General features: G+C 44.1%; 1 protein-coding gene across 1 annotated transcript in view; it reads left to right on the top strand.

Moving 5' to 3' along the window:
* LOC138953663 (inactive tyrosine-protein kinase 7-like) overlaps positions 1-20,691 on the top strand; it is a 127,387-nt gene that overhangs the window by 34,041 nt on the left and 72,655 nt on the right. Inside the window, exon 3 of the mRNA XM_070325543.1 lies at positions 14,405-14,540. Within this exon, the coding sequence (XP_070181644.1) occupies positions 14,405-14,540 (136 nt within the window). The remainder of the gene's footprint in view (positions 1-14,404; positions 14,541-20,691) is intronic.

Consider the following 20,691-nt stretch of genomic DNA (forward strand, 5'->3'; position numbering starts at 1 on the left):
GTTTTTGAGGGTCTTTAAGCTCCGATTGGGTGACATGTATAAACAAGAATGGTCCGGCACAGTGTCACAAAGGGACCGTTATGAATTGTACGCTAAATTTAAATCTGTGCTGCATGTTGAAAGTTACTTGTTCAATATTGACATTTATTGTTTTAGGGTAGCACTGACACAGTTTAGACTTGGTGTATTACCAATTAATAACAAACCTTAAACGATTCAGTGCTATTATGGAATCAAGATATTGTATTTTTTGTGAAAATGTAGCCGAAGATGAACACCACTTCCTCTTATGCTGTCCATTATATTCTGATTTAAGAAAAAGATTTATAGGAAGCATGTGTGAAGGTTCTGTGTCTACGATTTTGTCATTTTCAGATGTTAAGAGGTGTCGCCTCGTTGCTAAGTTCATTTTCCACGCCATAAAACGTCGACAACTGCATGTTGACACACTGCAATGTTAGAGATGGTACCGTTGTAATTGTAAACGATTATTATATAACATGTGAGGATAAATGTGTAAGACGTGTATATGTGCAAAATTCCCCTAACCCACATCCCCTCTTCCCTGGTTTGTATATGGGCCAATGGCCATACGTACAATAAACCATCCAAAAGTCAAAGTTTCTCTCTCTCTCTCTCTCTCTCTCTCTCTCTCTCTCTCTCTCTCTCTCTCTCTCTCTCTCTCTCTCTCTCTCTCTCTCTCTCTCTCTCTGTGTACGTGTGTGTGTGTCTCTCTCTCCCTTTCTCTGTCTGTCTCTCTCTCTGCCTGTCTCTCCCTCCCTCTCTCTCTGTCTGTCTGTCTCTCCAGCCCTCTCTCTCTCTCCCTCTCTGTTTCTCTCTCTCTCTCTCTGAGTCTCTCTCTCTCTCTATCTCACTGTTTCTCTCTCCTTTTTCTCTCTCTCTCTCTCTCTCTCTCTCTCTCTCTCTCTCCACCGCTCTCTCTCTCTCTCACCCCGTTTCTCTGTCTGTCTCTCTCTGTCCCTCTCTGTCCCTCCCTCCCTCTCTTTCTCCCTCTCTCTCTCTCTCAGAAGTCCCTGCATCGAAAGTCCATTTGTCAACAGTAAATGACACCAGCGTATTGAGCGAGGATAAATCAGGAACGGGAAGCCGCACCGTGTTGATTGTAATAGCCTCTGCAAGTCGGCTTCTCGGTCTTATAAAAAGACGTTGTGTGACAAATTTCCGCGCCGTTGCATGCTTGTGACTGCCTTTAAGCGACTGGGATTAAACGGGAACCGATCACAAACAGAAAGAAAGACAGCTTGGATTCCGTGCCCTGGGCTGAGTTTAACGTTGTTTTAAGAGAGGTTAAGTTTTATACGTAAAAAGAACTACACCACTTCGAAGGTGTTTTATATGCCCATATCTTGTATCCATCGTGTTGTTGGTTGTTGATCTTTTTAGGCGTTGTATAGCGTTTTATGACCTCTGATCCTTAATTGTCCGTTTTATCCATCGAGGATGTTGAAATTTAATTCCATTCCCATTCTCATGGATTCGTGCTTCTGGTCTGATATATTTGTTGTATACGTATATATATTTCCGTTTTTGAACGGAAGTAATGAACTTGACAGGGAAACAAATAGAGCATTGTTGTTCCTCCCTAAATACTTTCAATTTCATGGAGAGAACTTGAGTCCGTCGCGATATAACCCTTCGTGGTTGAAAACGACGTTAAACACCAAATAAAGAAAGAGAGAACTTGAGTACAACATACTTGAACTTATTATACTTGTGCTTTGAATTCAGGTATTTCAACATAAAATGAACAGTTTCATATTTCGGAGAAGAATATCATTTTCTTAAAACTTTTAAAGCTTTGCCCTGCATACAAATATTTTCGTGAGAGAAATAAAGAAAAGAAACGGGTCTCACTCAGGCTTATCACAAACGGCCAGTATTTCGTTCCCTAAAGACAGAGGAGGAGTCCCCCCCCCCTCCCCACCCTCCCCAGTCGTGCATACCAATGCTGTAACTTCACAACAAGACTATAGAACCGCCGGAAGAAGTGTCAATATCAAAAGTGATTGACAACTGCTAGTTAGATACTTTTCTATTAGAAGCCTGATTGTTACTTGCAAAGTAAGTGTACGTGCTACCTGTCTAATCATCCTGCGCTGTACAAGCCTTCAGGCCATGGATACAAGTGAGGTGACTTTAGCCTGAGAACACGTTTTCAATACAGAACCTGTTGACCACGGCGAGGAAACCGCTTTAATATAATTATGCGTCAGTAGCATGGTTGCTATTTGCAGCCTGGTGAAGGAAGTAGTGTGACTATAGAACGGGTTGACAGTCATGTGACCAAATAGTTGACAGTGATTAGGTAGCCACTTCTCTGTCAACAACGTTATTGCTTTTTGCAACCTGACCATAGACAAGTTTTAGAGTAGGTGTGACTATACAACACGCTGACAATGGCTAGATAGCCATTTCTTTGCCAACAGCATGCTTGCTTTTCACAACTTAACCATAGAACTTAAGAAGAGGTGTGACTTAATTAGTAAATACCACTTTAACTCTAGCTGTAGGTAGCCACTTCTCTGTCAGCAACATGATTGTTTTTTGCGAATTGACCATGGGAACATCAGAAATGTTGTGACTCTGCATGTTGACAACGGCTAGGTAGCCACTTATACGTCAGCAACATGATTGCTGTTTGCACTGGGGTGGCAAAGAATCAGTGTGGCCGCGAGGTGCTTTCTTTGTATCAGCCCTTCGCAGCCACAAGCAGCGATGTTATTGACCCTTTGGGCAGAGAGGGAATTAGACTGTGGGTTATTTTCAAGGCGTCAGCTAATTTGTTGGATTACTGGAACTGGTAGCATTGTTGGTTGAGTGTGTTTAGGTTAGAGTGTCAGTAGCCCTGCAGCATCTCAACAGCCACCTCAGTCGTAGCGACTAAACGTTGGTAGGGAATATGAATGCGTTGCGAGTTTTTACACAATGGACACGAATGATTAGTAGTTTTGACCAGGACAGCGAAGTGGTGTGTCCGAGAAGGCACTTACTCCCGTCATGAACAAGCGAGTGTCATTTGCTGCAGAAAGGCTGCAGAACATTGTCACAATGTCAAACGTCGTCCTTCAGTAATTCAGTGACAGGGCGGTGGTTTCTGTATATTTTAGAAAGTTAAGTGGCATGTTAGAAGAAGACATGTCATTGCCTGTTGTTTTCATGTACTAAATACGTAATTCACTGGTTGTAAAGTGAGCTGCATGCGGTTATTGCGTTGCGCTTCCCGGTTCCGGTTGCTGCAAGTTGAGTTACATATAGATGGGACTGATGTAGAGATTGTTGCTATGGCCTCACCGTGCAAACTCATTGCAAAGTACATACCAGTGCCTTCCTTCTCGTGTATACGGTCATGTAAACCTCAACAGATATGGGGGCCCGGGTAGCTCAGGTGGTAGAGCACTGGACTTGTGATCGAGAGGTCGCTGGTTCGAATCCGGGCCGGGACGGACACGGGTCAACTTTATGTGCAGACCCAGAGACGGTATCCATCTCCCACCCCCGTGTCACCACAATGGCACGTAAAAGACCTTGGTCATTCTGCCATAAGTACAGGTGGCTGAATACACCTAAACACGCAGACACCTGGGTAGCGCGACTCCGTTGCTGCTAGCTTTCCACTGGGAGGAAGCGACCCGAATTTCCCAGCGATGGGACAATAAAGTAATGGAAATGAAATGAAAATGAAGTACATACCAGTGCCTTCCTTCTCGTGTATACGGTCATGTAAACCTCAACAGATATGTCGAGGCTTTTACATGGGGTATGGATATTCTTTGAGTTTGCTACAATCCTAAAGTCAACACCAAGGCTGCTTCTTCTGCAGAAGTGGGATTTGTTTGTTTGGAATTAATTTGACATAGGTATCAACTTCGACCTTAATTCAGGACGCAATAAATTCCCACTCTGCACAGTCTTGATGCATCAAGGCTGTAGGTCTTTGGAATCTGAATCAAATGAGGTACAGCGCTATTTAAAGATCTGATACACAAAGAGGTGTAAGCGCTTCAAGTGCATCACATATACATATGCAATAAATGTATGCGAGAGTTATGCGAAATCAGTTGCCTGGCACCTGAGAGAATATCAAGCATTGGAATGAACAAGCGACACAACTACAAGAAGAGCTTTTGTAGGCCTTTGGTACTGTTATGCTATATGGCGAAATGCATTCTTGTTCTTCTTCTTGTTCTTCTTCTTGTTCTTCTTCTTCTTGTTCTTCTTCTTCTTCTTCTTCTTCTTCTTCTTCTTCTTCTTCTTCTTCTTGTGTACCGGCACGTTTTGCCTAGTGGTAAGGCGTCCGCCCCGTGATCGGGAGGTCGTGGGTTCAAACCCCGGCCGGGTTTGTCTTGAGTCGAGCGTTTGAAAATGCCTGAGCCTGAAGGCGGGCGTAACTTACACCTCTAGGTATTAGTCTGCCTTAGAGATGAGGACGACAGTTGTATTTATGACCAGAATAGCGCGCTGCATTTTCCTGCATAGAACTAATTCGCGTCTGCCGTGACGGTGCCTGAGCTAAACACTGGCGGGCACTGCTCCCAGCCCGACACACGGCACTGTAAACATTCCCCGTCCCTTCACCTCTCTCGCCACCATCCGCCCTACCCTTGGTCTCATGCCTGGGGTCATACCTAAGACTTTATAAAATTGGCAATCTAGTGGCTGCTCCGCCTGGCGTCTGGAATTATGGGGTTAGTGCTAGGACTGGTTGGTCCGGTGTCAGAATAGTGTGACTGGGTGAGACATGAAGCCTGTGCTGCGACTTCTGTCTTGTGTGTGGCGCACGTTATATGTCAAAGCAGCACCGCCCTGATATGGCCCTTCGTGGTCGGCTGGGCGTTAAGCAAACAAAAAAATCTTCCTCTTGTTCTTCTTGTTCTTCTTCTTGTTCTTCTTCTTGTTCTTCTTCTTGTTCTTCTTCATGTGTCTGGGCCCTTAGTGCTGGTAAAACCTGGACAGACATGTAGTGGTTTGTACGGGCAGGAGGGTATCTTTAAACCAGCAGTCAGCATCAGAGAAAGAGAAATGCTGCTTCTGTTGTTGTCATGAAGGTGGCCAAAACAGCCGCTTTCGCAGCAAGTGGCCACCGTAGAGGGCACTCGCCTGCACTCCCTACCTTTGTAGATTCACTCCCATCAGTTTCAATGGCGCGAGACCATCTGACCTTGGGTGGAGTTGAATGAGAATTCCACGCTTTTCCAGCGTCCATCGAGTCAAGTGCATTGCCGGCTGACCGTGTTTGTAGGTCTGTTGTTTCACTTTCGTGTGTGTTTTTGTTGGCTGTGTTTTCGATATACAGGTTGAAGGGATTAATCATTTAGCGTCTTGTGGACCAAAACGACTGTCGGTGTTACAGTGTGCTGTTAGTAAGGCCGCAGCTTTAACATTCATTGTTCCAATGTCATTATCATCCCGTTTTTGTGTGTGTGGTTGATGTTTGTTTTGTTTGTTACACATTGTTGCCACCTGGAACATGTCATACGCTGTTAAGTTTCCCGCATTGCCGTTGGTAAAAATGAGTCAAGTTCTGACTCGTTTGAATTGTGTTCTGACTTAATTTGATTCTGGACAGTTTTATGACTAGCAGTGGCTATGTTATAGTGACGCTTCCGGCTTGATTTACTTGAGACCGATACCGACAGTGTTACGCGTTTCTCTTTGGTATTGATAGCGACCTTGTTACGATTGCTCTTCGGTATCAGTCAGACTTAGTCCAGCTGAGTAGCACCATCGATTATCGCTTGACAACGGTGTACAGCTATCGGCCCTGGCGGCGCCAAAACAAAAGCCTTGGGTGAACGGACTGCAAGGGGGGATGACTTGTGCACCCAGTGGCTGGCTGCCAGACAGGCGAGCAGTGATATGCTATTGTTGGCCTCTCTCCATGTCCTTCTGGATGAAATGCATTGCCCGGAAACCAGCCATTGCCCGCCCCGGCCCCAGCTAATCTGTCCTAGATAGGACGTTCATTATGAGGCTGAGCCGCTCTTTGAAACCAGCACATAAACCTTAGCGGGACTGTCAGGCTGCTTGCACTGGCTTAGTGATTGTGGCCCCGCTGTTGTGACTTGCCCTGCCTTGTTTTTCGCGCCTCTTGGCTCGCTGAGTGCTGGGTAAACAGGGAGGGGGACCTGGGGGGGGGGGGGGGGCTGAAGGGGACTGGAGGAAGGCTGGCACCGTCGGGAATATTCAAGAGATTCTGCGATTTACGACGAAGCGCTCTTTTTTACTGATAACTTCGGCATCGGAACGCTCAGATAATAGGTGATTTGCAAATGCCATGGTGTCAAGTTTCACTGATACATTGTTTGGGTAGAATTTTCTGTTCCTCTAAGATATTTCAAAGAAACAGGAAGTTTTACTAAAATATTTGATACAGTTGATTGTAGTTCGACTGTTTTGAACACACATTCATGCTTCTAGAGCAATGTCTAGCTATGCTTAGTTTTACGCAGTCATTTATTGACATTGAGCTGGTCGCCCGAACAGGCCTCATGCTCAGTCCATCCCAGCGCCGCCTTCGGACTTGGGAACAGCAGCGCAAGCGATGGGTGTGGGTAGGTTGTCGCGCTTCTCTGTTGTACAGTGCAGGTGGCGCTTTCTCGTTAGTATGAGAGTATCCGAGTCCTTCAGAACATCTGAGTCATCCAAGCCCTAGGCCCTTGACGGTACAGGAAAACTCCCCATTCAAGACCTCCCAAGAACCGAGGAAACCAGTTCCCACAAAGAGAGAGAGTCTTCAATCAGAGGGAAATTTACAAATAACACGATAGGAAAATCTCAAAAGCTGTGTGTTAAGAAGTGAAGGGAGTGGGGCGTCTTAACTTGAATTGGAGGAGGGGGGGCTTACAAAGGGGGTTCCACTGAATCTAAGCCCTCGACGGCTCAATCGCCACACAGTTTGGAGCAAGTTGACGTCTCAGTCTCGGATTTTCTGTGCGCTTCTGGTTTCCACCCGCTGACTGCAACATTCCCCAGGACTGTCGTCAGGTCTGCCAGCACCCGCCCTCGCCTCTCCGCTCTTCAAAGAGAGCGGCACCTGCACACAGCACGGAGAGCTGCTTCTCTTGGCCGGCCCTTGTTTTGCCTCGTAAAGAGATACTGACAGTCACCTGCACACTTGTGGAGCCAGCACGTGAAGCAGTCGAGAAGCTATTAGCATAGACCTATCTAACTATAGGTCCCTGCTATTAGCGTTGCAGTAGAATACCTGTGAATAGTTGTGTATAGAACGGATGGTACACTGGTTTTTGTTGTTGCTGTGTGGGTTTTATGAATGTTGATATTTTGGTGCTTTGAAAAACAGACAGACACAGAGAGACACAGATAAAGACGGTTATGGCTCACAGGCTATGAGCGTACACACGCACGTACGCGAGCACGCACACATGCATGCACGCACGAACGCACACACACACTGTCACAAAAATGACCACGGTTACTCAACTTTTGGCTTTATGATATCTTGCTAGGTATACACTAGCGCCGTAAGTGATATTTACAAATATTGCAGTGATCTTTGTAATTAGCGCTCGATCACTGTTACAAAGAACACTTCTGCATCAAATGTATCACATCCGAATCATAACAAGACTTTTGGTGCTCATATGCCACCGGGAGAGGAGTATTGATTACAAAAATCACAGCTGAATAATAATAAGTATATTTTAGGTGCTGTTAGCCGCCAGAAAATTATGAGAAAAAGAGTTAATTATAAAGATCAAATTGATGTATGTAATTAACAGTTTAGGCGTTAGTATGGCGTCATATGGTCACAAGAGAGAGTGCACGGGACCGGAGAATAGTTATGAACAAGAGCTCATTACAAAAAAACAAGGAGATCTTTGTAAACATTTTGGAGGTTGTTATTGCAAAAAAACAAGAAGATGTTTGAAAACATTTTGGGTTTTTTTTATTGCAAAAAAACCAAGATCTTTGTAAACAATTTAGGGGAAGTCATGTATGTAAACATTTTAGGAAAGGAATTACACAAATGAAGACGGATCTTTGTAAACATTTTGGGGGTTCATGTAGTAATTACAAAAAATTGCAAATCTTTCTAAACATTTTGAAAGCAGTAATTACACAAATGAAGGAGATGTGTGTAAACATTTCGGGACTAGTATATTGTCATACGGGCCACGAGAGAGCGTGAGACAGGTACGACCCCAAGTGTTGCTGGTGCCCTAAGTACGTGCCAGGTGCGCTTTCTACCATAACCGCGCACTTCACTTAGGGCCCCTGACGGTAAGGCGATACACAGCTTGTGGAGCTTATTATGTGATTACAATCTCATCGCTTGTGGAAACTGTTTGGACGCCAAACACGCCCCCCGTTTGCAGCGGAAACTGAGTAAGGTGCTGGCATGTTGGAAAGTGCAGCGGCTTACGAGAGATTCGGACAGAAGAGCGAAAACTGCAAGACACTTTACGAAAAGAGTCGATGGCAAGACATGCGCTCATTGAAAACACAGTACAGCGCTGGCATCTTGAAGAGAACAGCGGCTTCCAGGAGACTCAGACAGTAGAAGAAAATATATATACTGCCACGCTCTCTTCGCGTCGCAGTGTAGAAGACCTTTGATAGAACAGACACGGCACAAGATTCTTTCAAGTAAATAGTACTGAAAACAATCACTGGAAACGCAGTACAGTACAATTTTGGCATCTTGAAAAGAAAATCGACTTCAAATGAGACTCGGACAGAAGAAAGAAGAGCGCAAGACACCCATTGAAAACAGCGCAGTGCTGGAATCTTGACTTTTTCCATTCGCTTCCAGTCGCTGTGCACGCACACGCGGACAGTAGAATCAGTGTGAGATCGAAGAGAGAAAGGCCACACTATATTACTTCTTCGGTTGTTCCGTGTTTAAACATGCACCTCTGTGTGTATGCACAATACTCTAGAGGCTTTGGTCTGAACCTGTGAATCTCAAGAACGTCGTTACCGAGTTTTGGCGATTGAGGAGCTTTCTCAAAATGTCTTGCACAACACTAGTAAAAAGCTAATGTTTCTTAGACTCGGAATTCAATTGCAGCTCAGAATGTTGAACATCTGGGTTGTTTAATCCCCTTTTAACTGGCAACCGTTACGACAATAATCTTTTTGTGAAATGTCCGAACATCAGTTATATTCTGGGAAGTCTTTGGTAGAAGAAAATGTCAGCGCGATACAACTTCCCGAAAAGAATAGAAAACAATCTTCTGTTTCAGAATAAAGGCAAATGACGTATGCCCCAAGAGAGTGATACGTTGGCATAACTCTGTTCTGCGAATCAGCATATGCCCGGGTCTGTTTTAAGCTTGCTGAAAGTAATCGATTATTCATACCGCATGTCGTCTAAGACTGTACGAGTGCATCGAGTGCCCTCCAGTAGAGCTGAGAATCATCTGGTTACGTAACGTCGTGTTGTCACGCAAAGCCGGTGTAACACGAAATTTTTACTCCACGAAAAATTTACTCCGGAGTAAAAATTTCGTACGAAATTCTTACTCCGAGTAAACTTTTCGTACGAGAAAAGAACTCCCTAAGGCACGAAAAAATTACTCCCTACACGAAATTTTTACTCCCCATTTTTTTTTTACTTCCAGTAAAAATCTCGTACGCCAAAATGGGATGCGGGCGAAGGGATAATGCCAATAATGTGATCTCGCACAAACGAATGTCGCGCTACCCTCCCTCCACCCCTTCCACCACCAAGACTAACAGGGGACAAGGGAGTATAAATTTCGTACACCTGGCATGGGAAGTTAAATTGCTCGTGTTAGGGTGAAGTAATTTATTCGTTTTTATTCGTCAGGGGAGTAACATCATTTGTGTACGAAATGTTTACTTGGAACTCACCTGTCGTGGGGAGTAATTTTTTCGTGTAATGGGGGAGTGCTTTTTTCGTAAAGGGAGTAACATTTTCGTACGAAATTTTTACTCCGGAGTAAAAATCTCGTGGGAGTAATTTTCTCGTGTTACACCGGACAAGAAGAGATAAGACAGCACATGCAGAGACAATGGAGATAACCAAGGAGGAGAGAGTGTTGGACAGTTATCTCTTGGGCTTGCAAATGGCTCGTAAAAAGGCTAATGGAAGCAGTATCCACTATCATGAATGTTAACAGCAATGAAATTGACGAACCAACAGGGGAGGGGTGGAGACAGAAGTTGATCCAAACAGAAGGGCGAATAATTTGTTTAGTTATTGCATGTTTATCCAGACTGATAGGCAAAACTTAAAAAGTAAAAGGTTTGTTAACCCTAAGAATTACTCTCCTTGCATATATCTCGAATGCATTGAGAGCGCTTACGTCCCTTTGTTTGTTAAATCTTCAAACAGCACTGTGCCTCATTTGTTTAAGATGTTTGCTGCATGCTTATGAGCGGGGATGAAGCTCAGTCAGGGCGGGGATGTAGCTCAGTCGGTAGCGCGCTGGATTTGTATCCAGTTGGCCGCTGTCAGCGTGAGTTCGTCCCCACGTTCGGCGAGAGATTTATTTCTCAGAGTCAAATTTGTGTGCAGACTCTCCTCGGTGTCCGAACACCCCCCGTGTGTACACGCAAGCACAAGACCAAGTGCGCACGAAAAAGATCCTGTAATCCATGTCAGAGTTCGGTGGGTTATAGAAACACGAAAATACCCAGCATGCTTCCTCCGAAAACGGCGTATGGCTGCCTAAATGGCGGGGAAAAAACGGTCATACACGTAAAATTCCACTCGTGCAAAAAACACGAGTGTACGTGGGAGTTTCAGCCCACGAACGCAGGAGAAGAAGAAGAAGAAGCTGCATGCTTATACAAGCCTTTCAATCAACACAGGGTCGCGTCACACTGCAACACAACAATCCGAGCATCTCCATCATTTTGAATTATTTACAACTCAATCTGCACAGACATTCACACAAATCTTTAAAAAAAAATCAAACGTGATAAACCTGGCAAGTATAGTTACAATGATTTTGTGTAAAATAACATAGGATTTTTAGTCAACCAGAAAAGTGGCCATCAGAGCAACACAAAGGAATAGGAGTCTGAAAAACAATCAGAGAAGCCTAATACAAATTTGACAACCTCTTGACAAATTGAACACATTAAGTAACAAGCTCCGATTCAAAGCTGAACGACTCGACAGCAAAGAACACAGGTGTCCGGAGTAGAGGTCTGACAACAATCAAAGAAGACCGTAATGGGAATCGACAACCTCTCGACAAATTAATCCACAGTATGGTCAAAGGGCCTGGAATCAAGCCTGCTAATGTTTTTGACAACCGGCGGAGCCAGGATTTGACAAATTAATCCACAGTATAATCAAAGGGCCTGGAATCAAGCCTGCTAATGTGTTTGACAACCGGCGGAGCCAGGATTTGACAAATTAAGCAGCAGTCGCTGGGGGCCAGAGAGTACTCGGGGTAGGTGAAGTGTAGCCGGGTAGCGTGATACGGGTGTCGGATGACAGGCACAGAGGGGTGGGGTGTTTGTCTTGGGTACCTCGCCCGTTGACAGCGTCGGGGTCAGTGACAGCACGGCGCTATGGTGGCGTACTAGTGACAAAAGTGAGTTTAACAAGATGACAGTGATCTTTTATATTTGTATTTGTGATTTCAAAGAATAAACAAGTCGCGTAAGGCGAAAATACAACATTTAGTCAAGTAGCTGTCGAACTCACAGAATGAAACTGAACGCAACGCAACGCAGCAAGACCGTATACTCGTAGCATCGTCACTCCACCGCCCGTGGCAAAGGCAGTGCTAGTGGAATTGACAAGAAGAGCGGGGTATTCGTTGCGCTGAGAAGGATAGCACGCTTTTCTGTACCTCTCTTCGTTTGAACTTTCTGAGCGTGTTTTTAATCCAAACATATCATATCTATTATGTTTTTGGAATCAGGAACCGACAAGGAATAAGATGAAAGTGTTTTTAAATTGATTTCGAAAAAAAATTTTTGATAATAATTTTTATATATTTAATTTTCAGACCTTGTTTTTAATCCGAATATAACATATTTATATGTTTTTGGAATCAGCAAATGATGGAGAATAAGATGAACGTAAATTTGGATCGTTTTATAAAAAAAATATTTGTTTTACAATTTTCAGATTTTTAATGACCAAAGTCATTAATTAATTTTTAAGCCACCAAGCTGAAATGCAATACTGAAGTCCGGGCTTCGTCGAACATTACTTGACCAAAATTTCAACCAATTTGGTTGAAAAATGAGGGCGTGACAGTGCCGCCTCAACTTTCACGAAAAGCCGGATATGACGTCATCAAAGAAATTTATCAAAAAAATGAAAAAAACATATGAGGATATCATACCCAGGAACTCTCATGTCAAATTTCATAAAGATCGGTCAAGTAGTTTAGTCTGAATCGCTCTACACACACACACACAGACAGACAGACACACACACACACACACACACACACACACACACACACACACACACACACACACACACACACACACACACACGCACATACACCACGACCCTCGTCTCGATTCCCCCCTCTACGTTAAAACATTTAGTCAAAACTTGACTAAATGTAAAAAGCAAGAAAGGTTATAACACTTATTTTATTGAAAAGTTTTATTCAGGACAAAACGAAACATAAACAAGAACTTCGACCTATCGGCCTCAACAAAGAACAAATTACTCATATCTTCCGAGATTACAATGAGAAAGACTCAAGGTGCTAGTGTACCGCCAGAAAGATTGGCTAAACGAAGTTGACAAAGAACAGAGTTACTCTGTGGTTATCACTGACAATTACAAAGAGAAGCGCTGAAGTGCCAGTAGGTTTCCCGATAATTACAGAAGAGGCTCCCTGTGCGATTGTACTGCCAGAAAGACGAGCCAAAAATGTTAATTGCAAAAACAGTGTTCTTGTAAATTATCCCTGGCAATTAGATAAGCGCGCCACCAGGTTATCTGTGTAGTGTGTGTGTGTGTGTGTGTGTGTGTGTGTGTGTGTGTGTGTGTGTGTGTGTGTGTGTGTGTGTGTGTGTGTGTGTGTTTGTGCGTGCGTGCGTTCGTATTTTTGTGCGTGCGTACGTGTGTGTGTGTGTGTGTGTGTGTGTGACTTTGATTAATAATTGTGTTAGTATACGGAGCCCCAAAGCCTGAATTGTTATTTTTACTGTCATTACTTGACAAAACATCAGTATTGCGTGGCAGTTTGTTTTAGTAATGACCACTAAAACTCCAGACCACTGTATTTTTCATAACTTTCACTTTTGGCACAAGCATGCCACCATAGGCGGGAACAGTGGCGGCACAGCGCCGGACAGGGGGACATTCAATCCTCCCTTGACCTGTCCGGGACACGGCCACTCTGGTCCTGTCCACAATGCCTTAAGTGCCAGTCTGCAAAATGCGAGCCTGAAGGACAAACAATGTCCACTCTCTCAGTCAACACTCCTTTAATTCACTGGCTGGAGTAACCCCAAAAAGCCAGGATATAACACCCTCTGTAAGGCTTGGCGTTTCTCAGCGGGGGATGAAGCCTAAAGAAAACTTAAGGACTTTGCTTAATCGCTTGATTTTCCTTGACGATAAGATGTTGGAATAACAAAAACAACTTTTGACAAGGCTTCAAGCTTCTTCGCGCACTGTCCCTCGCGCGTGCGCGCTCTCTCTGTGTCTGTCTGTGTCTGTCTGTCTGTCTGTCTCTGTCTCTGTCTTTCTCTGTCTTTCTCTGTCTCTCTCTGTCTCTCTCTCTCTTTCTCTCTCTCCCTTTCTCTCTCTCCCTTTCTCTCTCCCTCTCTCTCTCCCTCTCCCTCCCTCTCTCCCTCTCCCTTTCTCTCTCCCTCTCTCTCTCCCTCTCCCTCCCTCTCTCTGACCGAATAAAAAGCAGTATATCTATGTAAAAGCAAAGAAAGTCCAAATTCAATTTTTCTCAAACGTGAGCCCGTGAACGATGTCACACAACTATCTCACTGCACTGCACCCTGGGCACCCACAGCTGAAAAAGAATGCCCCGAAGTGACGGTGGGGGGGGGGGGGGGGGGGATATGGAATGGGGGAAATTATTACGAGAAGCCATTGATGCGCATGTTTTCCTGCAGTAATCTTCCGATAACAATAAAAACAATTTGCAATTGAATAGTCTCCAGAAAAACCGTCACAACGATATAATCCTCACACTTTCCCCATTCTGTAGTTATGGTAATCCTTCATATTGATCACGATATTTCCAACGCGATCATTGACAGCACAAATCATCAGGCTGCCACGAGAAGACGGGTACTTTCCCCACAAATGAGCAGCTTTTTAAGCCGCAGTCTGTGAAACTGAGCATGAACGTAATTATGCCCATCACGTCTTGGCGAACGAGGGTTTCTCACGCCTCGACTCCTCTGTGTGTTCTTCATTCCTTACACAACCATTTTTTGTCTGTCGCAGGGATAGAAAAGCGAGCTGACGTGGAGCTGAAACGACCGCGGTTGGAGGAGGTCAAGAAAGGGGTTGACGTCATTCTCAAATGCGTCACCGCCGGAAACCCCCCGCCCACCATCTTGTGGTATCACAACAAATTCCGGTGAGTTTTTGGTTGTTTCTGTTTTGCTTTGGGGTTGTTGTTGTTGTTGTTGTTGTTGTTGTTGTTGTTGTTGTTGTTGTTGTTGTTGTTGTTGTTACCTGCACATGTATCTCTGTTTGCTTTTGAACAACCCTTCGTCCGATGCTATTATGAATGGCGTAATTCTTCCAGGTGTTTATTCTTTGGTTTCTCTCCGCTTTTTCTTTCTTTTTTTTTGTGGTCAACAAACGTATCCAGGTTTGCGAAGCAAGCTTATTTGTTTGATGCAATTCACCAGTTCCGGTTATACTCGTTTATCAATTTAATTTCTTCGACCTTGTTTCTTTTTCAATGTTTTCAAAACATTTAGTGTACATGTATACATCTCTTTTGGAGGCACTTTTATATATAATTATACTTGTGTGGTACAATCCGTCATCGAATTAAGGTACCAGCTTCGGTCAGGTGTTAAGTTTTCGTATGTTTTTCCTTCCCACTAAAATGTGTTATATCTGTTTTGTGTGTAGTCCCCCCGGCCACAAAAAGAAACATTCAGTACCGTTGGTTAGTGGATGCTGATGTTTTGATGGTGAATCCCTGGGGCATTTTCCGTATAGAGGCTTAACGGAGACCTAAAGTGTTCAAATGTATCATGTGAGAGGAAGTCTTTCCTCTTGTGGTTGCTCTCTCTGTCTGTCTGTCTCTCTGTCTCTCTTTCTCCTTTTCTCTGTGTGTGTATGTGTGTGTCTTTCTCTCTCTCGGTTTCTGGCGGCTCTCTGTCTGTCTCTGTCTCTGTATATCTGTCTCTCTCTGTCTGTCTCTCTCTCTCTCTCTCTCTCTGTCTGTCTGTCTGTCTGTCTGTCTGTCTGTCTGTCTCTATCTGTCTATCTCTGTTTCTGTGTCTGTCTCTCTGTCTCTGTCTGTCTGTCTGTCTGTCTCGCTGTCTCTCTCTCCCTCTCTCTCTCTCTCTCTCTCTCTCTCTCTCTCTCTGTCTGTCTGTCTGTTTCTGTATATCTGTCTGTCTCTCTCTGTCTGCCTGTCTGTCTCTCTCTATCTCTCTCTATCTCCCTCTCTCTCTCTCTCCCCCTCCCTCTCTCTTTCTACCTCCCTCTCTCTCTCTCTCTCTCTCTCACTCACTCTCTCTCTCTGTCTGTCTGTCTCTGTATATCTGTCTGTCTCTCTCTGTCTGCCTGTCTGTCTCTCTCTCAGACTGTCTCTCTCTCTCTCTCTCTCTCTCTCTCTCTCTCTCTCATTGTGAACATGTTCTCCTCCCTATGTGTCTTTATCTCTCACTATCTTTCCCCCACCCACACCCAGTTTGTGTGTGTGCGTGCGGCGTGTGAGTGTGCGTATGAGCGTGTGTGTCTTTGACATTGTGCCTCTCTGTGTCTGTGTGTCCATCTGTGTGTCCGTCTGTATGTTTGTGTGCTCACGTGAGAGCAAGAGTTTCTATCAGATAAGAACTTGGGAGGCGCGTGGTCCCAACAATCAGCAGCGCCCAGTGCCAACAAGCTTGTGGGGTGCGCAGTAGGGGAACAAGGCACGAGTCGTGTTAGGTTTTCAAACAAGCTAAACCCCCGGGGTGCAGAAAAAGACTTCCCACCCAAACGACTCGCTCGCGTCTCTCTTTATCTCCCGGCATTTGTTGCAACACGCTGTGAAAACACCACTTCCTGTCACTAGAAAGTTTGCTTCCAGACTTGTCAAGGTCAGGTGTTCAGCGATTTTTTTTTTTCGGGGAGCAAGCAATTATTGTGTGTGGTAGGCGGAAAGAGCATGTCCGAGTCAGCTGTGAATTAATTTGTTTTGTAAGAGGGTGTTACACTGAAAGAAGTACAAGGAACGTTTTGTAAAAGCATTAAAAGTTAAGGACGGAATCGCGTTTAAATACTCCAGACAGTAAAGTTAAAGGAGACCTCATTAATTCCCCAAAGCATAGAAGAACACGAAAATGAAAGTTATGTGGTAGCAGCATGTGGTTAACAGTTAATAAGGGGCAGAAATGAGAAATGTGGCTTGTGTTGTCGGAAACCTAGGTATATGTAAAAGAAAAAGAAAGACGAGTGTTGTTGTTTTCCCCCTATTTTCCGAAGGTTTCCTCGGAATTAAGAATGAATTCGTAATCATGCAATTCATGTTTGCAGCATGTCAGTAAAGATGCTAGATGTGGTTTATGCAAAGGACAAGATACGTCCCCAGGAGGCTGATCGGATATCAGTCATTCAGTCTTGCGATCAATAAGAACTCACACAAGATAGCAAAGAGCACGCAGATGACGCAAACGAAGCAGCTCATTGCAAAGAGTACCTCGCTCTTTTGGTTGCTTTTGTTGACTCCGATCCATCCATCTATATTATCTTTTATTCCCCCCTCTGCTTCTTTACCTCTGTAAACTTGTAGAGCTAGTTATTTTTCGATAAACACCCAGCAACCAAACAAATAACGACCCAGCAACAGCCTGAATCCTCGATAGCGCAATGGGTTGAGAAGCTGTTCTGCGTCGGGACTACTTTTGCGACTGAAAAGTTCCGAACGCTCTAATGTACGAAGTATACATCTCTGGAGCAAACAATACAAACATACCGCATTTAAATTAACAACTACAGGCTTGAACACATGAATCTCCATATAAAATCCATGAGTTTGGTTGTTTTCTGAATCTAGGTCTGCTGTGCACAAACGTTCATCACAAGCAAATTCCCAAGGCAAGTAACTCTCATACTTTGTCTAGCGACAAGAGTAGTTCCCCTTTCCAATTTCTTTTCACTCAGTTTCTTCGACAACAGCTGACTGCAATCCGACGGTCAGTTTTCAACAATATTTCATTTAATAAACAGATCACACGCAACCAAATGCACACATCTCATCAATTTAAACAACATAAAGGGGTTTCATACACTATTTTCCCCAGAAAACTGTACTTCATACAGTTTTTTACGTTGGAACACGGGTGCAAAAGTTCGTCTGCTAGTCCCATTTGACGAAAGAACATTATCCTAAGCGATACCAAAACATATACAGAACACACAATATCTGCCTTTGCCGCCACAGCAGAATAACAGCATATCTGTGTACTTGATTTTAGTCCAAAATAGGAAAACTGACAAGAAGTGTTAACAGAATGGAATGATTTGCACGGAACTATACAACCGCGCATTAATCGATCGCCTGCGCAGGTTGACTGGTTGAGTGAATAGGATTCGATCAAACTTTCGCAAAAAAACCCTCTTTTCTTTGAATAACTGAAGAAAGGAGGAATAAAGAGGTTACACACCTCGTCTCAGAGATTATAAAAAATAATGGTCTCAGTTCGCGGTCATGAAAAAGCTCGCTAAAGCTCGCATTTTTCATGATCCGCTAACTTCGACCATTACTTTTAATAATCACTGAGACTCGGCATGTAACCTCTACGTAATATGTTGTGCTGGCTTTTCTAGTTACAAGTCACGCTGTAAATTACGTCTAAATCTGTCATTTCTGTTGAAACGATATTTGAAAAAGGAAAATTAAGGACTGTATTTCAACCCTAGAATTGTTGCCATAGTTTACAGTAGGGAATAAGGATAGGATTTGGTGTGGGTGGGGATGTAAGATGGAAGGGGTAGTTGATGATGGTGGTGGGAGAGATGGAAATGGCACGGTGTGTGTGTGTGTGTGTGTGTGTGTGTGTGTGTGTGTGTGTGCCTGTAGCTGTCTGTCTGTCTGTGTATGTGTATGATTTATGTGTGTGTATCCTTGTCTGCATGCAAAATTCGGGGGCTGTGGGAAGTAAGAGAGAGGTGTTGGTGGGGGGGGGGGGGGGGGGGGGCAAGGGCTGGTATAGTTTGTGATGTCAGGGGCTTATGGGTTGGAGAGAGGGGGAGGTGAGGGGGGAGGAGGTACAGCTACGGATATTACCGCAGAGGGTTGGGGAAAATTCGCGAATGGGACAGGATGGGGATGCAAGAGGGGTCTAACGTTGGGGGGGGGGGGGGGGCGACAAGGGTTTGCAAGGTTTGTGATGTTAGGGGCTTAGGACTGACGCACTGACAGGAGGGAATAGAGCGGCAGACACAGAACTGTTCTGGCACCAAGCAGCTTACTGTCACACGTTGACAAGTCACAACAACGACTGGGAGGTAGAATCACATCTTCATCGACAACATTCACCGGTGTGACGTTTTCATCTTTCGCCGTGTTGATATTTCGCTTCTCGGCCTCGTTGATCTAGTATAAACTCTACACTGAACAAAAAATCGCCCTTCGATAGTACTGATGAGCGACCTTGTGTACCTTAAATTCATGGGGCCAAATTTGTCCAACCAATTTGTTTTATTTAACTTAGAAATTTGATGCATCCTAAAATGTTTTCCTTCTTACTCAAGGGACGTAACCACTCAGTACACGTTTTCGAAGAATTCGATTTTGGGGGTGAAATCTATTAAATTTTACCACCAATTTTCTTCACATGCAAGAAACTGACATGCTTTTCGTCCATAAATAATTTCACTTCTTAATTTTACCAGGAAACAACATTTCAGTCTTGAGTATATGTCGAGGGGGAAATATGTACACAGGCGAAAGATGAAATCGTGACACCGGCACTGACCTCTGTAGACCGTCGCACCTTGCTCAGTACATGTATCACCTTCCCTACCTTACTCGTTCGTGTGCGCGCGAACACACTCTCTGAGGGCCCCAAAGGGTTTAAAATCGTGATCGTGATTGGCGTTTTTTGACCTTTTTGTGACCGTGATTGCCGAAATTTCCATTTCTGTGATCGTGATGGGACTTTGCCCGTGATCCGTGATGACAAAAAAATCAAGTCTCGTGATCGTGATCGTCATTTGTTTTCGTGATCGTGATGGGCATTATTGCAAAGCATTTTATTTTCAACGTACATTTTTCACAGCTGTATCACTCTATGATCCTCTATTCGTCAAGGAGCCAATCCCGATTGAAGGGAAGCAACAACACATTCAGAAATATGATTTTGACAGCGATTGCTTCCCTTTAAGAGAACCAATCACACAAAAAAAGAGATCCAATCAGAAGGCAAATTGCAAAAGTCTGCCAAACTTCATCCAATGGAAGGGCTTCGTGCAAAAGTTTTGAGTGCATTCAGTCAAATTCGAATTCGAAGATCAAAAATGGCGTGCAGCGGCACTGTCATCGAACTTCTGTTATATTTTGTGGATTCAAGCCAGACCAAAGCAGGCGGCGAGAATGCCTTCCTTGGTGGAAAGGTCAGGCTACGGGTCGGTCTTTCCGAAGACGAAATATCAAGGTATGTTGCTCTATGACTGTTCTGAATGTAGGCAAAGATCTTGAAATTTGTTCAAGATCTTTGAGTTTGAGCACAGGCGGAAGGTATCATCCACTGGACTACTACTATCACAGGAAGACTACAAGGTATGTCACTCACCTTCGAGTCTTCTGTGTTCTTGGAGTCGCTTCCTGGGGAAAAATATTGTTCAGGATGGGATTTTTAACAAGATCACAACACTATTACAGCCCTGAAAATGATGCCCAGATTGCACAGATTTTAACCGTTTTTTCATAAACTTTCCGGGGGGGCATGCCCCCGGACCCCCTAGTTGGCTCGCCTGCTTCGCAGGCTCAGGCTTCTGGCTTCGCCACTGGCACTGCGCGCTTCTTTCAGGTAAAACCATTTTTGGCCCGTAGCATTCCTGTTTGCCGTTTTTTCAAGGCCATGAAACCAGGCGATGGTGTACCTCAAATTGTACGGCAAAGTTGAAAATAAAGAACCCATCACACATACATGTATTTTAATTTCAATCTACCCAATAGTTTTTGAGAAAATGGGTTTACAAGATTTAGCTCTGGAAATCTGAAATTGTGCAAGTATATATTCATGTGTGTGAGTGAGGACAGAGGGTGTGGGAGTTGAATGTGTATGAGTGGAGAGAGAGAGAGAGAGAGAGAGAGAGAGAGAGAGAGAGAGAGAGAGAGAGAGAGAGAGAGAGAGAGAGAGAGAGAGAGAGAAAACAATGAAAACAACATTCTTGTTACTGATTACAAATCATGATATGTATTTCTATGTGTGTATGAAAGAGAATTCAAAAAATAATAATAAAAAAGTGCAACAGTTCTCACTTTGTGTTGAATAAACAATAGATCCAGAGGAGCGAATTACTGTGTGGTTGTGTTTACTTCGACACGTGCTTTCTGT

Source organism: Littorina saxatilis, linkage group LG17, assembly GCF_037325665.1.
Source record: "Littorina saxatilis isolate snail1 linkage group LG17, US_GU_Lsax_2.0, whole genome shotgun sequence".
In the NCBI taxonomy this organism is placed as follows: Eukaryota; Metazoa; Mollusca; class Gastropoda; order Littorinimorpha; family Littorinidae; genus Littorina; species Littorina saxatilis.